General features: G+C 41.2%; 2 protein-coding genes across 4 annotated transcripts in view; both read left to right on the top strand.

Annotated features, from left to right (window-relative positions):
• The window catches only part of LOC116389536 (activin receptor type-1), a 20,034-nt gene extending 9,595 nt beyond the window's left edge, over positions 1-10,439 (top strand). Inside the window, exons 2-13 of one of the 2 annotated variants that reach the window (XM_031858273.1) lie at positions 164-237; positions 678-932; positions 1,226-1,498; positions 1,714-1,980; positions 2,855-3,060; positions 5,336-5,435; positions 6,213-6,359; positions 6,488-6,763; positions 8,094-8,291; positions 9,294-9,424; positions 9,571-9,699; positions 9,732-10,439. In XM_031858273.1, the coding sequence (XP_031714133.1) occupies positions 171-237; positions 678-932; positions 1,226-1,498; positions 1,714-1,980; positions 2,855-3,060; positions 5,336-5,435; positions 6,213-6,359; positions 6,488-6,763; positions 8,094-8,291; positions 9,294-9,424; positions 9,571-9,699; positions 9,732-9,740 (2,058 nt within the window). In that variant the 5' untranslated portion in view covers positions 164-170 and the 3' untranslated portion in view covers positions 9,741-10,439. Of the gene's footprint in view, positions 1-163; positions 238-677; positions 933-1,225; positions 1,499-1,713; positions 1,981-2,854; positions 3,061-5,335; positions 5,436-6,212; positions 6,360-6,487; positions 6,764-8,093; positions 8,292-9,293; positions 9,425-9,570 lie in introns of both variants that reach the window. The other variant, XM_031858274.1, reaches the window with a different exon arrangement.
• A 90-nt stretch (positions 10,440-10,529) lies between these two features.
• Positions 10,530-19,901, top strand: part of acvr1c (activin A receptor type 1C) — a 16,556-nt gene continuing 7,184 nt past the window's right edge. For both annotated transcript variants that reach the window (XM_031858275.1, XM_031858276.1), the window contains exons 1-2: positions 10,530-13,015; positions 18,057-18,287. In XM_031858275.1, coding sequence (XP_031714135.1) covers positions 12,946-13,015; positions 18,057-18,287 — 301 coding nt within the window. In that variant the 5' untranslated portion in view covers positions 10,530-12,945. The remainder of the gene's footprint in view (positions 13,016-18,056; positions 18,288-19,901) is intronic.

Genomic DNA, 19,901 nt, shown 5'->3' with positions numbered 1-19,901 from the left:
TCCTGAAATATGTTTTTACAAAAAATACCAAAAGGTATTCAGTATAAAAATTGCCATCATTTGCTCTGAATACAATTCCAGCCCCCCTTCTGCATGTACATTTATTCATCGGAGTGCAGCCTCATTTTTATGTTTCTCTCTTCTTCTATTTTTATCCATCTAGCTCTACAATGGCGGTGAGGGGCATGTTTCTTTTGGTTGTGATCGCCCTGGTCCTTCCCTGTTCAAGCCTGGAAGGTAAGTGTCTTGTCTCAAAACACAGCTTGTCCCAAGTACATGTAGTAGCTTGAAGGGTGTGTGTGTGTGCTGGATGTCTCAGTTCTCTTATTCTCTTTTACTCTGGTTAAACATGCGCACAATCCTTCAACCTCTGTGTCTTTCTCTGTCCCCCTCAAGTCTTTTACATGCACAGACCAAAAATTCATTTTTTTTTTTTTCCCCCCTTCACCCGCCCCTCCCCAGTCTGTCACCCTTTCATCTGCTGTCTCGCAGTGTTATTTAAAAAAAACTGCAGTGGCGATAGAATGCAGTAGAAAAAGGAGCTTTTTTTAAGGCGACGATTCACAAATGTCCGCGTACTGACAATAGATACATGCAAAGGATAAGCACCGATCATCTTATGTAACACATTTTCAGGGATGTTGACATGATTGTTTTTTTTTATTTTTATTTTAAAGGTGATGTCAGTTCCAGAAACTCTGTATGTTTGTGTGACGGGGGGTCCTGCAGCAGTGGGGGCCGGTGTTTCGGCCAGCAGTGCTTCACCTCCCTCTCCGTGCTGAACGGGACGTCGGCCCTTCAGAGGGGCTGCATTGTGGGTAATGAGGAAGGGTCGTCGCGATGCGAAAGCCCGCCGACTCCTGAGCTGCTGGTAGAATGCTGCTTTGGGGATTTGTGCAACATGAACGTCTCCTTGCAGTTACCGGTGAAAGGTGAGGTGTTTGAACCCATAACACAGTGTGAAAAATAACCTGCCTGAACATCTGTAGGATTTTCATAATCAATGCATGGAAGCAAGTGACTTAGTCTTTTTAAAATATGAAGAAATTGTCATTAATTATTTGTCAAAAGTCATACATTTAAATCTACTTGACTGGCCTCTTCAAGCCACACAGCAGAGATCCATTTTCATGTTTTGTGATCTGAGTGAATGCTGTTTAATTTAATGGTCTGCTAATAGTATTGCTGTAATGGGTTTCCCCGTATCTTTATTTCCTCTTATCAGATATAGAACCGTCTGCTGGCAGACCGGTCCTCAGGGACCAGGAGTGTATGTGCGAGGGCGGTGTGTGTGAGCGAGACCATCGCTGTGCGGGCCAGCAGTGTTTCTCCTCTCTGGAGATGATTGACGGGGTGGCCGTCCAACAGAAGGGCTGCCTGAGGGACGACGAGGAGGGCAGAGTCACCTGCGCCATGCCACCCTCACCGGCCCATGTTGTCAAGTGCTGCCAGGGCCATCTGTGTAACATGAACGTCACCGTGCAAACTCCAGGGAGAGGTGACTTTGTGCACATTGTACACATTTCTCCTGGCTGCCGTTCATCATAGACCTTATGTCACCCACAATTATTTCATTTTATGACAAATTCTACTTGAATTTAGATTTTTAACACGCCATAAAGAGCGATATGCATATTTATAGTAACGCAGGAATAGCTTTAATGATTTATTTTGTCAAAAGTGTCATTATTAATCAGCTATGTCCTCTTGCAGAGGAGGAAGTAAAGCTCCTGATCAAAGAGGAGCATGACTGTGTATGCGAGGGCAGCTCATGTGACAAAGAGAAACGCTGCAAGGGCCACCAGTGTTTCTCATCCCTGACGGTCAGCGCCGGCTCCCGGGTGTACCAGAAAGGCTGCTTCAAGGTTTATGAGCAGAGCACATTGACCTGCAAGACCCCACCCTCCAGAGACCAGACCGTGGAGTGCTGCCACGGGCACCTGTGTAACCTGAACATCACTGTGGAGCTACCTGTCAAAGGTACACTACGATGCCCAAGAGCTCCATCTACTGATTTCAGCATTGAACTGTGTACTAAGGAAATTGCTAACACCCCTTTCAGAGTTTCTGAAAGGTTTCTCTTGGCCCAAGTTACACCTCTGTGTGGTCACACTCCTGGCACCTTATGAAACGGGGGGAGACGGTGAGCAACCAAATGGAGGTTTTGAATATTGTTTAGTCACCGTGCACTTCCCCCTGTGTCCTCTCAGAGGCTGTCAGAGCGGGCTGACAAGAGCCCAGCGGGTAAAGCCACCTGGGAGCGAAGGAGAGGCAGGCATCTATACACAGAGCTGCTGTTGCACTTTTTGTTTCTGTCCCCTACGGCAGATTAATATTCATACCTACAATACCCCAGCTGTCTTTTTGGTTATATATTTGGGGATTAGCTCAGAGAAAAATACAACTTTCATATATATATATATATATATATATATATCTCTCTCTCATTATTTGAGTTGAGAAAAGGGGATCATTGTCTGGCAGAGCTGAGCCGTCTTTCCCTTTTGGAATGTTTGGAAAGTGTGAATGGTGGTCAGTTCCTCAGGCCCGACCTCTGCTCACTCGATGAGATCCACTTTCTGTGTGTTTGTGCGTGTGAATGAATGCTCGGGCATGTGCACCCCCACCCCTAACTGGCTTCTCCTGAAGATCCAGAACCTGTGATTTGTTCTTGTGTCGCTGCTCCGTTCCAGTGGACGCCTCCCGTCTGTTGTCGACTTGAGCACTCAGTCTTCTGACAGATGCAAGCCAAAATCGAAGCTTAGAAATCGAGCTTTATTTTGCGTTCTAAAAAAAATGTCCAGAACGAGTCTGACGAAATCTCACCCCGTGAACGTTTTCTCTCCCCGCACAGCCGATGAGCTTTCCAGCTACAGCGTGACCACACTGGCTATCGTCATCGTGGCGCCCGTCATCATCCTCATCGTCCTCTCTGCTGTCGCTATCCTGGTGTTCAGACGCATCCACAACAACCAGATGGAGAGACTAACATCCCGAGATGCAGAATATGGAACTATCGATGGCCTCATAGCATCCAACGTGGGGGACAGCACTCTGGCGGTGAGTAGGATTCTACCGCCTAAGCTCTTTGGAAAGAATAGTATTGGAGCTGCTCGAGGCATATTTTAATTGAATAGCATGTTAAATGTCAAATTCAATTCCAGTCTTTTATTTTAACCCACTTATTCCTCTCTGTGCTAGCTGCCATATAGAAGTTTGAATTAGTAAATAAATCAGTGAGGTGTCTCTGTTTACTGAGTAATAGAGTTAGTGAAACAGCCAGTATCATTAAAGGCACTTAGGAAGGAAACATCAATTAAATTGTGTTGGCTTTACTATCTTGATGTATCTGAAATGTGCACTGTAAGCACAGCTGTATTATGAAAGAAAATTAATATAATTTCAAGGTTGGTAAAGGATTATATAAAATCACTTGGAGTCTTCATTGTGCCAATGTATACCAACAACAGAGATGGAAAACCCCCTTCTGAAATGATGTGTTCTATTACCGGAAGGGATTCAGCTGATGAGTTGAAACAAGGTTGGATTAGTGAAGACTTGTGCATCTTCTTTGCACACATTTTTACCATTTGACTCAAGATAATATACAGTAGAGACAAGATGGCACGATAAACCTTGTTTGCCACCTTTTAATCCAGATTTGTGATCAAGGCAACAAGTCATGTGGTGGCACTGTAATCGAGGGTTTAGTCTTATATTCTGTGATTAACCCAAACATGCCACAAATACTGAATTAAAGATTTGGAGCAGGTAAAAAAAAACAACATATATTAATGTAAAATGTGTGTGTGTGTGTGTGTGTGTGTGTGTGTGTGTGTGTGTGTGTGGGTGGTGCTATTGCTGGAATACTCTAAAACTTGTTTTGAATCTTTTCTATTTTTCCAGTCTGTTAGAGGGATGTCTTCCGCTATTTATTTTCTCTCCACTCAACTGTGGATTGTAAGTTCTCTGCAGAGTGGTTTATGTTCCGAGGCCCACTGAACTGATCCAGAGTTTAGGTGGAGTCCTGTGGTTAGCGTTCAGTCTGAAAGACAACCCAGCACATTCACTGGCTTACGCACTGTGTAATCAAGTTCAGCTGAAACTCTGTCTTGCTTGTGCCCCGACAAAATGCACGACGGTTACCGTCCATTTTGTCATTCTGTATCCTCACCAAAGCATACGTTTTTAAATGGACATACATGAGTGTCCTTTTTTCAATTGAAGGCATTTCTATACACACTTGTAGCTAAAACTTTCAGCTGTCATTGAAGACAGAATCTCTTTTTCTAAGCACGTTTAGATTATCCCATTTATCTTTAATAACGAGACTTGTAAATAACACGTCTTACTGTTAAAGTATGATCATTCATGAGTATATATGTGTGTGTCAGAGGAAGAAATGGCTGATTTTGGCTTTCTTTCAAGCTATATCCAAAGTCCATCAGTGCACTTGGCAATGAAAAGCCCAAATATGGAGCCACAGAATGTTTGTTTGCTGCGGCATAATAAAAAAAAAAAAAAAAAGTGCTTGGCAGCACCCTGAGAAAGGATATTAGGAACAGTGGTGTGGCTGTGAAAAGCATATCAGACTGAAACACATGTGCTGGTCCCTCTGGAGGCTGCTGCCCAAAAGTCGTGTGATTATGGTGATATTGCCTCGTTCTGATTGCATTCTGCTGCTTAGCGGCCTGGCCCAAATATACCCTCCAAAAATCAATCCTCCTGTACCAAAGAGAGGGATTTAAACTCTCTGCAGAGCAACTCATCCTTCATTTTATGGCCTCTGTCTCTTGCGTTCCTGTGTTGTGATTCCAAATTGTCTCCCAGGCAGCTCTTGCATTATGCATCTGTTTATCTGAGGCATCACTCTTCTTTGTTGTTTTCACTCCTCATCATCTTCCCCTCCCAGTTTAGCGTTTGTTTTGCTCCAGCAGATGCCCGCTCTGTTGCGGCACACTGCCCTCCTGTGTCAGCACCGGGATGCTGCATGTGTTTTAGCTGAGATAAAAAAAGAAGAAGAAGAAAGGCTTAGCAGCATTGCACCTGTTTTGGAGTCTGGCCCTCCAGCGCCCACACCAGTCATCGGGGAGGGGGTGGCACTTCTGTTGTTTACTCAGCAGGGGGTACTCTGCACCTCCAGCACAGACGCACACAATATCGTGATACCCACGCTGCTTACCCCCCCCCCACCCACATCAAAGGCTGCCTGTTGTATTCGTCTCCATCTAAGTCCCAGATGCTCCGTATTTCATCTTTTTTTTTAATGCTCGAGCCGCAGACACAGACATGTACATTTACAAAACCTGTACTTTCTGTTTTTCCTCTTTGCCAGGATCTTCTGGATCATTCCTGCACTTCAGGAAGTGGCTCAGGACTCCCGTTCCTCGTTCAGAGAACTGTTGCACGACAAATCACACTCAATGAGTGTGTAGGTAAGCGCTCCGTTAAAGGCTGTTGTCATATTGACAATGGCGCTGCCTCAGAAAACTCTGCCTCCTGCAGGATGTGTAAGGGCATATATGCAAGATACAGTACTATGTAGCATTGTTTACCTCACGTGTATTGACAGAGGAGCAAATCATTGTTGCTGTGATAACTTACCAGAGTTATAAATTCCCCCTTGAAGAGTTGGAACTGGCTGTGAAGCATTTTTCTCTACCCCACTACTTGTATTTTATATGCATTCTTTTGTTTATTTAATATGCATTAATTGATTTGTGGCCACTAGGAGGCAGCAAAATAAGCTGATATTTATACAGACGCCACAACGTTACCTGCTTACAATGTTGTTGTTGTGAACATGTTAGAAAACTGATGTCTATGCCCTCATTAAATAGCTACATGATACCGATGAAAGTCATTTCATTACTTGCTTTCCATTTCGCTAAACTTCAACACATCGTGGTCTGTGGCTGCAAAATGTTTGACTTTCTTTATCATCCAATCAGACGCTGACCAGTAGCTTTATCTACTATTTGGAACTGTTCAGCCAGCATACAGTGAACCTTATCACAGTTTGTTGTTGCTAGAAACTCCCTTCAGAGAGACGATGAGCTAAAAGAGTAAATAATGGTAATTCTAGCGCTAAGAGCAACCTTTAGACATAAGAGAGACAAAAGTATCAATCAAGTAATGCTCGTGTAAAGTAACACAGTTTTTACGAGTCCATTTCTGTGTTTGCTCATTCCTCCCATGTTTCTGCCCACCAGGTAAGGGCCGTTACGGTGAAGTGTGGAGGGGTCAGTGGCAGGGAGAGAGTGTCGCCGTCAAAATCTTCTCCTCCAGAGACGAGAAGTCCTGGTTCAGAGAGACTGAGATCTACAACACTGTGCTGCTGAGACATGAGAACATCCTGGGTGCGTACCATGTTTCATGTATACAGGCTTAAAAAAAAAAAGACTTCTGCAGGCTTCCATACAATGGTGCGTGTATTGATCAAAGTTTAGTTTATTAATTGCATTGATAATATTTCACTCAATTTTAGGCTTCATAGCTTCAGACATGACCTCGAGGAACTCCAGCACTCAGTTGTGGCTGATTACACACTTCCATGAGATGGGCTCCTTGTACGACTACCTTCAACTCAGCACCCTCGATGCCTCCAGCTGCCTCCGCATGGCGCTCTCCATCGCAAGCGGCCTAGCACACCTCCACGTTGAGATCTTCGGCACTCAGGGCAAACCGGCCATTGCCCACCGAGACCTCAAGAGCAAAAATATATTGGTTCAAAAGAACGGACAGTGCTGCATTGCTGACCTTGGTGAGAATGCTGACCAATCTGTATCATAAATCCGCTGTTTACATTTCCCTACGCTGTTTTAATCAAATAGTTATAAAAGTTTAACTTTTGGGAGTCTGTACCTCTTGAGATTGAGGTCATGGTTCTCTGCTGGAAAAACGGTGGATTGCGCCCACTAGCTTGGGAGTGAGTCAATGCCCCAAGCGAGGGAATTCAAGTATCTCTGTGTCTTGTTCACTAGTGAGGTTAAAATGGGCTGTGAGACGGACAGGCGGTTCAGTGATACAGGCGTTGTAAGAGGAAGCTGAGCCGGAAGGAAAAGCTCTCGATTTAGCAGTCCATCTACGTTCTGACCCTCTCCTATCGTCATGAGCTTTGGGTTATGGTAGTTGGGCAGCTGGGCTCAAACTTAGAGAGAGGGTGAGGAGCCCAGACACCCGGAGGGAACTCTGAATAGAGACGCTTCTCCTTTGCGTCCAAAAGGGACCAGCTGAGGTCGGCTCAGACATCTGATCATGATGCTTCCTGGACGCCTTCCTTGAGAGATTTCTTGGCACGTCCAACCGGTTAAGAGGCCCCGGATTAGACTGAGAACCCGCTGGAGAGATTATACATCTCATCTGGCCCGGGAACGCTCCAGGGTTCACCAGGAAAGAGCTTGAAAACGTTGCTGGGGGAGAGGGGACGTCTAGAATGCCCGACTAAGCCTGCTGCCGCCGCGGCCTGGCTCGGATAAGCGGAAAAGATGAGGGTTGATGGAAAACTACTGACGGTTGTTTTGAAGATTGAAAGTTGTGGTTTATGGGTATTGCATAAGAGATGCATCTGCAATAATATCCCTCTACTCGCATCTATCCGCTTAGCCATATTTGTTGTTAATTGAGGCAGAACATCCACAGCCTAAATGTACCACAAGCCCTTGATCAAAAACGCATTTAGAGGAACTCTGACCACTTTATCTAATACACCAATGTTCCATTTGCAGGTGCTCAAATAACAGCAAATTCAGGTACACGCCATAAGCTTGCGACAGACTCGGCGTGTTTACATGCTCGATGGAACAAATTCTGCTCTGGATGACGCATTTCGCTGTTCCCGACTAACATGGCAGCAGTTGTTGTCTCCCAAGCGAGTTGTTTTTATGTTGGATTACATCCTGTGGGAACAGGGCTTTTACCAAAAACAAGTAGTGTTTCAGCATCAGTCGATGGAGTGAGTGTTTTGTTTTGTTTCATTATAGTTGTCAGAGACTGGATGCTTTTAAGTCCCCTACCACTGAAAAACACCAGAAGGCTGTATACGTCTCATATCTGGAGGGGAACTTTATACGTGTTCTGTGTTTTCGTGCTAGGTCTGGCCGTCATGCATTTTCAAGACACCAACGAGTTGGATGTGGGGAACAACCCCAAAGTGGGCACAAAGCGCTACATGGCCCCGGAAGTGCTTGATGACTCCATCCAGATGGACTGTTTCGAGTCCTACAAGAGAGTGGACATCTGGGCCCTGGGCCTCGTCCTGTGGGAGATCGCCAGGAGGACAGTCAGCAATGGTCAGTAAACATTCTACACAACACGGTGATGGTGCAGTCGTACCTTATCTTGTTGTTCTCAACTATCGTCCTCATTTCCAACAAATCTGCATTACCTACAAGCAGCATATTGTCACTTTAAAAAAACAAAGTGGTAGATTGTATTGTCACTGTTTTTTACATATAGTTGAGAACATGTTTCTTTTCAGATCGAACACAGAACCATTGCTTTAAGTCGGGCTGGGATAGAAATAAAATACTTGGCTTTTGTTTTTTCTCATTTAAGTTTGTATTCGTCCAAACACATCAAAACCATACACAGATACAAAAACTAGGCCTGTTATACTGCAAACCCCCCCCCCCCCCCCCAAAAAAAACAAAACACAAAAACAACAAAAAAGAAAGATGACAAATAACCATGAATATAATAAACAAAACCGCAGAAGGAATTAAATAAAATTGAAAAAAAATTACATTCATCACTAAACTTAAAGGCAGCTACAAGAGCCCACCCCCGGCACCCCATTCATTATCTTTCTCATGTACCTCCATATACATGCCCATATACCTCCATATCCATACAGGAGTACTCCACACCTCCTCTAAAATTGTGAATCTGTAATAAAAGCCATCAGATTTCCCCATGCTTGGTAATTTCTGCTTGGAATTATGGAAATATCTGGCTTTGATACACACGACAACATCTACTGTCTGTGGTCTGTGGACAAGCCGGAGACCTCTTATGTGAAATAAAACCTACTTCCTTCATCCACTGTCAAATAGGTTTATCGCCTTACAGTAGGAAGTGGGCTCTCAGCAACACTTAAGATAGTGATTTACCCTCCACGAGGAACCTCATGTCTCTATTTTGTCCTACGCCTGCACTCGAGAGCAAGTTAAGAGCAAAAAAAAAAAGTGTGTTTTATGTGTCAGCCATTTGTCAGTGTAACTTTATTACACTTTGTTTTTAAGTGATTGAGTGTTCTTGAAAGTGAATTGCTGCATGCACCTCTCTCCTTGCAGGCATTGTAGAAGACTACAAGCCACCTTTTCACGACGTGGTCCCCAGCGATCCCAGTTTTGAGGATATGAAGAAGGTTGTGTGTGTGGATCAGCAGAGGCCCAACGTCCCAAACAGATGGTTTTCAGACCCTGTGAGTGATATTTATATAGTTATTAATATACAGTATATAGTTCAAATCTGCATGCTTTTGATATCCAGATATAAGAGCATTTCGGCGATATTCTAATGTTGACACTGGACACACCGATTGATTGATTTCTCTTTATTTGTTTTCAGACTTTGACCTCCATAGCTAAACTCATGAAGGAGTGCTGGTACCAGAATCCGTCGGCCAGATTAACAGCGCTGCGCATCAAAAAGACTCTCACAAAGATCGACAACTCTCTGGACAAAATCAAAACAGACATTTGAGTCTGCCTCGAGAAGAAGAGGCAGACATACTTTAAAGGCCGTTTGAAGACATCCAGAGGGCGGGCCAGCCGAGAGAAATCTCACGAGACAAGAGACTTGATCGGTTCAGTGCCCTTATAGTGGCACAAACCTATATTTATTTTAAAACACTTGGCGGGAAACATTTTGGCATCCAAAGATGGCTTACCGGGCATTTCTGAGACTGCCGATGGTCACGGAAATAGGAAGATATATATTAAACTTATGACATAGGAGCTGGACTGTTTGCAATATTATTATAAGGAAGAAACTGTTACCTGGGCATTTGATTAGACTCGCTTTTGTTAGAACCGCAGATTTAGTTGGACACGTTTCTTTTTTTAGATTGAAAAATGTCTGAACATATTAGCAATTTCACCTTATCTCTTCAATTGTACTGCATCGTTCATTTGTACTACGGTGGATTCATTTGGAAAAGAAATCAACTTGCCAATTTAATCTGCATACTTTCTTAAACGGCAATGGCAGCGAGCAGTGTTATGTTTTACTTTGTGTGCACATCTGTTTACAATACTGTCAGAAAAAGTCTCCTGGGATTACAGCTGCGTCGGTGGCACTGTTCTTTTCCTGAGATATCGTCCAACTGAAGGTACTCTTTTGTATATTGTCATGGGGTTTTTACATAGAAGTACCTGTGCCTGTTCTATGTTTTGTTTCTTCAACTTTACAGAGACAAAATGCTAAAGGAACAAATACACTATCTGCTAGATACTGAACTCCAGTCCTCCGGAGGCCTGTAAGTAAGCCTGTAAATCCTGTATACTGTCTTAACGCGTGCATTGTCGTCTTAATGCGTGCATTGTCAAGTAAATGAAGTCAAAATTCAGCCTTTTTTTTTATTTCTTTAACATTTTATATTAATTAGTGATTTATATTAATTAAATAGAAAAAAAGTGTTTTATTTGTCTCATTTGTCTTGGTGCTGTATCTTGTAGATTTATATATTTATTTTTAACATTTCGTCACTTCGGTCCTGATTGAAATACCTCGACGACTATCGGACGAATGAAGATGAATTGCACCAACAGTCATGGTCCCCCGAGGATGGATCTAGTTGACTTTGGTGACCATCATTTTTCCTCTCGCACCCCCGTTAGGTTTGCATTATCGGTTTTAAAGTGGAATGTCTCAGCCACTATCGTCATGAAATTTGGCCCATGCATTCAGGTCCCTCTCAGGGGTAACTGTTATGACTTCAGTGATCTCCTGAGGTTTCATCAAGTCGAACTTTTAATTTGTCCAATACTGTGATTCATGACAAAATACCAGCAAAGCCAATGACTTTCTCATCATTCATAGCTGTAGTTTGTGTTTAGTGCTAATTAGCAAATGTTACAGACTTACAGAGTTGTTAGTATGGCTTTGACTCTTGTTACACTTTGTTACTCCTGTGTTAGAACATTTTTATCAGCTCATTTTGATTTAGTGCTTCCTGTTTAGACTAGTATTACAGTTGTGACTAAAAGTAAAACTCTTAATCATTCAGGGTCTTTATTCCAGTAATTCCATCTTTAATTCAATAGGAACCTATGCCCACAGTATATAGTTGGTCATTTATCCTTCCCAGCTAAAACCCAACTTCCATATTCCTGTGCCTCTATTTTTGTCAGTATACGTATGTAGACATTTTAGTTTAACCCTGAAATGATTCGCTAATCTTGGTTATTTCTACATATCAATCTATCTACTTTACTGCAAAAAAAGCTTGACATCTGCACTGATGATGCAACAAATTAATTTATATTCATTGGAAAAGGTCAAAAGACCCGGCACTTCCCTTGCCAGCTGTAAAGTGAAACTGCATGCACAGCAGATATCTTGGCAAATGACAAACAGAAACTGGGCTTTCAGACTGATTAATATGCCAGAGGAGTTATGGGCCCTGATAGGAACACTAACGGTGGACGTCAAACAGCGCTGAGACCCCCCCCCGCCTGCATGTATCAACAGCTGTCAAACCTACGCAGACTGTCTTCATATTCATTGTCATATGAACCACCCGGCCCCAGCAAACCACGGAGGTTTGACTCAACCAGTTTCAAAATCCAATCTTATTTCCCTGCGGTTCTGTACTAGGTTTGCATCCATGCTGCGTACCTCTATGTACTTACAGCTGAGAGGTAGAAGTCGTAATCTGTTTATGACTGCCTGCAAACATTTTTATTTTTATGGCTAACCTTTTAAAACCTTTCCACAATCACAAGTAGTACATTCAGAGGAGAGGTTAATGTATTATTGGTCTTTGCAGAACACACAATAAAGCTATATATGTCTTACTATTTACAGTAGACTGCCCTGACTTTATTGTGAATACATAGAAAATAGGTGCATTGTGTGCTTGTGGTTTTGCTCTTGTAAACTCAGTCCATTCGTCCACTCTGCTTGGTGACATTGACAGCTGCAGTTGCTATGGATGGTGCCCAAGCAGCAGGGACACATCTTGGTCACATATGGCCTGCAGTAAATAACTTATTGCATGCAGGTGAGTTGAGCTAACATTTGCACTGAGCTTAATGTACAGCAGATTACCTGACGGTGTTTACTCTTTGCTTGGTTGGGCAGGATGTTAGCAGTGGTACCTAGGCTGGTTTCTTTAGCAACTTTCTTCAGCCCAGGGCCCCACACAGGTTTATAAGGTCAATAAAGACCCACTGTGGTCTATGTACACATGAAGTTGGAGAATAGTCAGTGAACATTCCCAAAACAATCACGTTACCCTTGTGATTGTGTATGATGTATACAGTTGTGATAATGTAGTTTTACATTGATGGCCTTTTCTATTTACATATTCAGTGTACTTTGGACAATTCTTCCCGGATTCTCCAACCACAGTAAGCAATTTGGTAAATACGTGAGGGCTGACACCTTCACGGGAATTGTCTCTGTAATCAATATGCAGACAGGAGGGGGGTGTTTCACTGGACCTGCAGCAGTTCAATGGATGTGCAACACACTTTCTCTCTGGCTCTCATTCGCATGTCTTTATCTGAGGTCTGCAGCGCTAATCCTCTTAAATTCTCGCCAACAGGGGCGGAGCAAACCTCTCATTGCGTTTGACAGTTTCCTCCCATGCCTCAGCTGTGCGAGGCGTTTGTGCGGGGTGTGCATGGCCGACGGACTTTTTGCCGCAATGAATAACGTCTTTCCGTAGAGTAGCTGCGTAAACGGTGCGTCGGAGAGCGAGCAGATGCTGCTCTTGCCATGATTCGTCCCGGGAAGCGGAGCTTTCAAGCGGCGTTGATCTTCCTGTCCGTCGCCCAGCTGACCGCAGGTACAGTTGTTCTGACAGATCCCCACTCACGCAGTTTGCATTAGCTTAATCGAATGCATTCATTTAGTCAATTGCATTGTTTTAAGGTTTTATGTGAGTTATCAAACTGCCTACTTGTTTAAAGTGTTTGCTAACTAGGATAAATAATTAATTCAGTCTGACTTTTGAAATCGCCCATAGTATTCACAGACAGCATCGTGCAATGTCACCAAACCATGAATATAAGTTTATTCAACTTTTAAGGAAACATTATTTTATACTTAAAAACTCACCTTTGTAAATTCGAAGAATACATTTGTTTTACTGTTAACTCTGAATGCAAAGACCATTTATTGAAAAAGAAAATGGGAAAAAAAGAATACAAAGCTCCTATGGGCTACCTGTTTGTCCATGTGTCACTTGTAAGGCAGTAGGCGTTAACAGACCGCGTGCTGTCCAAAATCTTAGAAATGCTTGGTCAAAAAAACAAATAAAAATAGCTTGTCAGTTAAACCAAACAATAGAATACTGTCAGTTTTATTCTTCATTGCTTTTTCCCAGCCAGTATTATACTGTAAGATTATGGTGAGGTGATGTTGTCATTGTTTTGGGCAAAACTTAAAATTTGATAGTTGTATACGGAAGGATATTGTTTCATTTGCACATCTTATTTAGATCTGAGTGGGCTTTTCTAGAGACACTTGTTTATCAAAGAGTACATGTGTTTGTTTTATAATATAACAATTACAATTAGTTTGAATACATTTTATTCTACAGTTGAAGAAATTAGGTAAAGAAAAATACCAAACATTCTCTGGTTCCTCTTCATTGTGAGAATATGCAGCTTTTTCTTGTCGTATATGATCGTAAACTGATCTTTGGGTTTTGAAATGCTGCTTGGACGAAAAAAGTTGATTTGAAAATGTCACCTTGGTGTGATCTGCACGTTTCATCCTTTTCTGAGAGTTAATAGACCAGCTTATTAATGAAAATAATAATTCATCTCAACCTTGATTAATACTGCACGTGGTGGTCCGCAGGCTGTTACGCTGCATCATATATTGTAAAATACATAAATGAATTTCCAGATGCTGGTAAAACATATGCCTTCCCCTCTCACATGCTATATCTGACTTATACCTGCTGTCTGCGATTGTCCCTGTGTGCCCTGACTTAAAGCTTGTCTGTCTGAGGCAGCAATGCTTGACATGTGCTGCCCATTTTCCTTTGTTTTTGGCTAGGTTCAGGCTTAGAATGGGACATTAACACAAACGTGTTTATAAAAAAAAAAAAGAAAGTGAAACGTGTGCTAGTTTGACAGGTGTGTGGGATCTGTTTTAGAATGTTTTTAATGAGGCAACAGGTAGATGGGTTTATTGTAGAAGTGGTAAATGTTTGTAAGGCTCTGTCAGTCAACTGGCGTTTCTTGTTTTATACACAGTAAATGAGAGAAACCCACTTATTGCACTGCACTTTATTTCCTTATATAAACGGACAGACAAATGCAGCTAATCAGCAAAGTTCTTTTTCCTCTAATATGCCCTCAGGCTGCACAATGAAGGTAATAAAATAAAAAATAAAAATAAAAAATACTGTTTTCAAATGAAGGACATGAGAATTTGCATTCTCTCTCTCTACATAACAGCTTCATTTGCAGAATGCGTGGTAACCTTCATTACAATCGACTCTTGCTGACGTTGTTTAAAGTACATCAAGTGCAATCCTCTCAGCACTATATATTTATATATTGGAAATGAACACAAAATATGCTGTTATTGCAGTCTATGGCTATAACTCATCCCTATGCATGCCTAAATGATTGAGCATCTTAGAGAACAACTGACAGACACATATTTAGTTCAGGAGTAAATACTTTTCATCACCATTGTTGACCTTGGAAATAACTCCTATCTCCTCCAAGAGTGATAAGAGCTGCAGAGCTATCCAAACCTGTTCGGAGTTCTCAGAACATGCACATATTTAAGGATGTGTGGAAATGTGCATATATGGTTTGATTTGAAATAACAAGAAGTTTCCTCAAAGTTGCTGATGGATTACAATGTTTGTGATGAAATCTTTATCATAACTGCTCCATCTACAAAACAACAATTTGTTGAACAGTTTTGTTGGACTTCTGATTTATTTTCTGTATATTGGTTTTTGGTGGATTTCATACAGCTTGTTTTGTTTCGTGTAGTTTGTTCATTATGTTAAACTATGCGGTCGAACATTTTTCAATCCTTTGTCAATATGAAGTCACATTAGGGTGTCTGATTTGGGGAAAATGTTACAGTAGATCAGGTGTGACTAAAGATCTATGGCCTGGTGTAAAATGGCAGGCAAGATATGGATTTTTTTTAAACTACTATTTTGTTAATTTAATGCACTGTTTAAAGATACGCTTGTTTTTCTTTTGGCAGTCCTTGGTGTGGAGTTTTGTTCCAGCATTTTTTTAAGACAACAGTACAATATGTTATTTAGTTGATTGTTGGCACAACACTGTTCTCACCATGTATTTTCTGTTTTGCAAACTCAACACAGTTTGGTGTTTATGGCACCCCTTCCCCAAAACCAGTCATCCATCCATCCATTTTCAGTGACTGCTTATCCTATTCAGGGTTAGGGTGGGGGTCTGGACCGATCACAGCTGACGTTAAGCAAAGGCAGGGTACACCCCGGACAGGTCACCAGGGCTGACACATGGAGACACTCGCACTCTAACCTAACCTATCCTGCATGTCTTTGGACTGTTGGAGGAAAAACCTTTATGTGGGGAGAACATGAACACTCCACACAGAAGGACCAGACAGCAGGGTGGAACCCGAGCAGTGAAGCGACGGTGCTAACCACTACACCACCCTCACTTTGTTCCTAAAAATTACAATTGCCTCCCTGACACCAGATGTGATTAAAGAAGCCATTAAACGCATCCACATCGATGCTCAGTTTTTCATCTGCTTTAAAAAAAAAAAAGACTAACAAAAAATAGTTACAGAGCCCCAGCACTCAATTTAATCATCGATGTCCTTGAGTGAGTTTGTTGCCAAGCAACTCCCAAGTATACTGTTAAAGAATTCAGCTGGAGGAGCTTTAAAAAGCCCGTCAAATTATTAGGTTGTATATCCTCTATTTTGTCAATATCAATAAATCAAAAAGACCAAAAATTGTGATGAATTCCTCCTGTTGAAATGTAATCCACACCTCTATGCTTCATTGCAACACATATTGCACTGTTGTTTATTTTGAGTCAATTCTACAACATCTCGGTGCCGTTCAACACTATGAATCTGTGGTTGAAAAAAAACTACAAGAATGCACTATTCATTCCTTTATGAGTAACATTTGCTAAAAACTACAATGGCCAGCTGTTTTCGGGTCATTTAACTATTTATTTGTGACCCATTTTTAAACAATTGCATATATTCAGAAGGTACAAGTGGAATCTCGGGCTGAGTGCCACAAAGTCAAATTTATTGTAATTCTCTCAATTTGTTATACTCGCAAGTAAAAGTGGAACATAATTGCTTTCCTTCAGTGCTCCTCTCTACACATTAAAGAAACAGGGTAGGCAAGTCAGATGGTATTGAGAGAGAGAGACTAACATTTTTTTTTTTTTTTAAATGGGAATAGGAAAACAGCCAGGGATCAATCCTTGGACCCATGCTGTTCTCTTTTTAAAAATGTGTCTTGTATTAAACATATGTTATGACAGCTACATGGATGACACACAGCTGTATTCTTCATTTAAGTTCTGTGTCTTTGACAACATTTCCTACTTACTAAGTTGTGTAGCAACCAGGCAAGAACTAAACATCTCCAGATCTCATTCAAAACTCAAAAACAATACATAGAAAGACAAATGTTATGAAATGTTTATTGGACAATAAACATTCAAATTAAAACCCCAGTACAAAAGTAAGAGTCACTTGAACTTTGGCCATCATCTCCAGTTGTGAAATGTATCTAGTTTTGTGTCTGTTCTTATCTGTAAACACCTGGAAAATATTTATTGATGCTTCTTTTCCTTCTTGGATTGAGCTTTACAATACACGTGGCGGTACACAGTCAAAAAACCCCACTCCCAGACGTGCAACAAAATCCTCGACTTTGCCTCCTTGTAAACCGGCTAACGAGCTAAGGAGAGGCTCTATTTGCTATCATAAGACTTTGTTATGTTATGTCTCAGTTGTGTTTCCTGTATTGTTTAATCCAAGCACTTCTCACGTTTGTTGATACATGACAAATACAGAAAATGTAAAGAGGCGACATACTGTCACAAGATGCTTTGTATCAGCAGCCAAATCCTCCTGACGAAAATAAAATACCTTTGGGGAATGTTTTAGTTGCAACCAGACTGAGTGGGCATGCAAACCACTGATTGCACGCAGGACATACATTTCAGCATCCACCAATTGTCATATTGCTGGTCCCCTTTATTAGGCACCCCTGAACTATCTAATGCAAGCCGATACAGAAGCTCTGCTAAAAAAAAGAGAATAATAAAATAAGCTTTTACGATCTAGTACATTTTAAATGTATCTTTATGATTTTGTCCTCTTAGCAAATAGTCAGAATTTTAAACATGATACAAAATGAAATACTGTTTTGACAGTGACATTTTATGACAAAACATTTTTACAACTTAATAATCTGATTCATAATTGGACACCATGGAGACATTTACTTTCATTATTATTGTTTATATCATTATTTTTCTTCTTCTTATTGAAATAATGCATACATTAAAAATAGTTTAATTTAATTTATTGTATGATATTCTTACATTTTTATTTCTAGATTTTTCCAGTGAGCAGGCAGTGCAAGCTTGCTTATCAATCACTCCCAGTCTTATCAAACAAAGCATGACAGCAGCTTCCAGAGGAGCACAAGATTATCTGGGTGTTAAACTAAGAGGCATTACGTTGGTTCTTCCTGCTTACATAACAGGAGCTTTTAAAGAGTTAAAGACAACTTATATGGCTGTCTGTGATTTTCCAAATTAAATTAATGAACTGGTGTCTGTGGAGAAAATAACCATCTTGAGTGATGTCATTTGTTTCAGGTCTGAGGTGTGTGTGCCAGCTTTGCGCCAACCACACCTGTGAGACGACCGCAGATGGAGCCTGCTGGAACTCTGTGATGCTGATCGACGGGAAGGAGGAGACGGACAAGTCGTGCATGTCGCCCTCTGAGATGAAGGGCCAGGTCTTCTGCTACAGCTCCCGAAATGTCTCAAAGAGGAACTGCTGCTTCACTGACTTCTGCAACAATGTGACCCTGCACCTACACCCAGGTACCGAGGCTTTTGAACGGATGGCTCTCTTTTAGTTCATTTATTTAATGAAGGTACTCTAATTAAAAAGCAGTAAACATGACTATTTAACCTTAGGAATGAAAAACGAGACAAAAATAATAGCGGAAAGATGGATTTATGCCCTCAGACAGTTACTCAGACCATGTCATATTGCTCAGTAGATACAGTAGTAATTCAACAACAGCACCATCCCAATCAGTGTGGGATTTCTCACTCATTCTGGCCCCGGCTAGACGAGGTGGATGCTGATCCTACTAGATCCTGTGACATAACAAATCTGGCAGAGGCAATGAGACGGCAGTGAGTGATCCGCCCCCTCCCTCCACTGATACTTTGTCAGACATGTAGTCCTACTGCAAGTTAAAAGCATATCATGGGTCTGCAGGGTGGGAGCTGGCCTTAAAGCGGAGGGGGATTACTTGGTATACCTGCCGATTAGACAATTCACGGAAAAACAGTAGGAGCTGAGAGTTATACACTTAGCATTTTGTTCATAGTGTTCTATCTGTTTCTCTGTTTAATGTGTTATGTTTCTTTCTGTTTATGTGTAACATATTAATCAGTTTGAGGCAGTTTCAATGCTGTACAGGCCCATGTAAACTGGATAATTGAAAAAGAATGTAAATCAGATTTGTTGAAGCTGCATTCATAATTTTTTGTCCAGTTATGGGCAGAACTTCATAACAAGCTGAAAAACACACTTTTTACATAATACACCCTTGTTAAGTTGACATGGTTTCTATGTTAGACAAAGAGCATTATTAGAGTCTATTTGGAGTTCTGTTTTGTCCACTTGTTGTTATGGTTTTGGTCTCGCATAACTCCTGAGAAAAATATTTTTCCTTTTGCTGCTAAATGCTCCACTATGCCCACTCGTTACTCTCTGTCTCTTTGTTGTTTGGTGAACAGGATCAGGTAGTGTGCAGCTAGTTTTTTTGCTTAAAACAGCTGCCTGCAGCAGCTAGAAAAAGGATTGAGAGAGCACTTAAGCGAACCAAATGGTTGAAACAACAAGCTGAAAGATTTTATCCATTGTTCATATCAGAATATTGATAAGTGCATCTTTAAGAAAATCAAAATGCATTATATCATCACCTAATATATGAGCATTATATTTACATTTCATTTAACTACTCATAAGTACACCAATATGGCCAACTATTTTCCTTATTGATTAATTCTATTAATTCTATCCCCACTAATCCCAATGTTCGGTCTTCAGATGTCTTGTTTTGTTCAACCATCTTATTAACATACAAGATGCCGAACACCAGCAAACAATCGCATTGAAAGCAATTAATTAGTTTCGATGAATTGATTGTCAAAACTGTTGCCGATTAATTATCTGTCGATCAACTAATCAATTAATGGACTAAATGTTTAGCTCCAATTTCGGGTACCCAGATTGATTGTATTAGGGAAACACTGTTGTATAGTCTGGTATTCAAAGAAAGGGCCGTCTATTTTTCCTCTTCCTGCTTTTTTGAACTCTTGACAATATGTACTCTTGGTAAATACACGGTCTGTTCTTAATTTATGACACCCAAGGAAGAAAAGAAAGAAAAAGATAAACAAAAGGGAAGAGAACAAAGG

Source organism: Anarrhichthys ocellatus, unplaced genomic scaffold (genome assembly GCF_004355925.1).
Source record: "Anarrhichthys ocellatus isolate YVR2014 unplaced genomic scaffold, GSC_Weel_1.0 scaffold20, whole genome shotgun sequence".
Taxonomy (NCBI): Eukaryota; Metazoa; Chordata; class Actinopteri; order Perciformes; family Anarhichadidae; genus Anarrhichthys; species Anarrhichthys ocellatus.
Note: the sequence above shows the minus strand (reverse complement) of the source record. Positions and strands in the feature narration are given on the sequence as shown.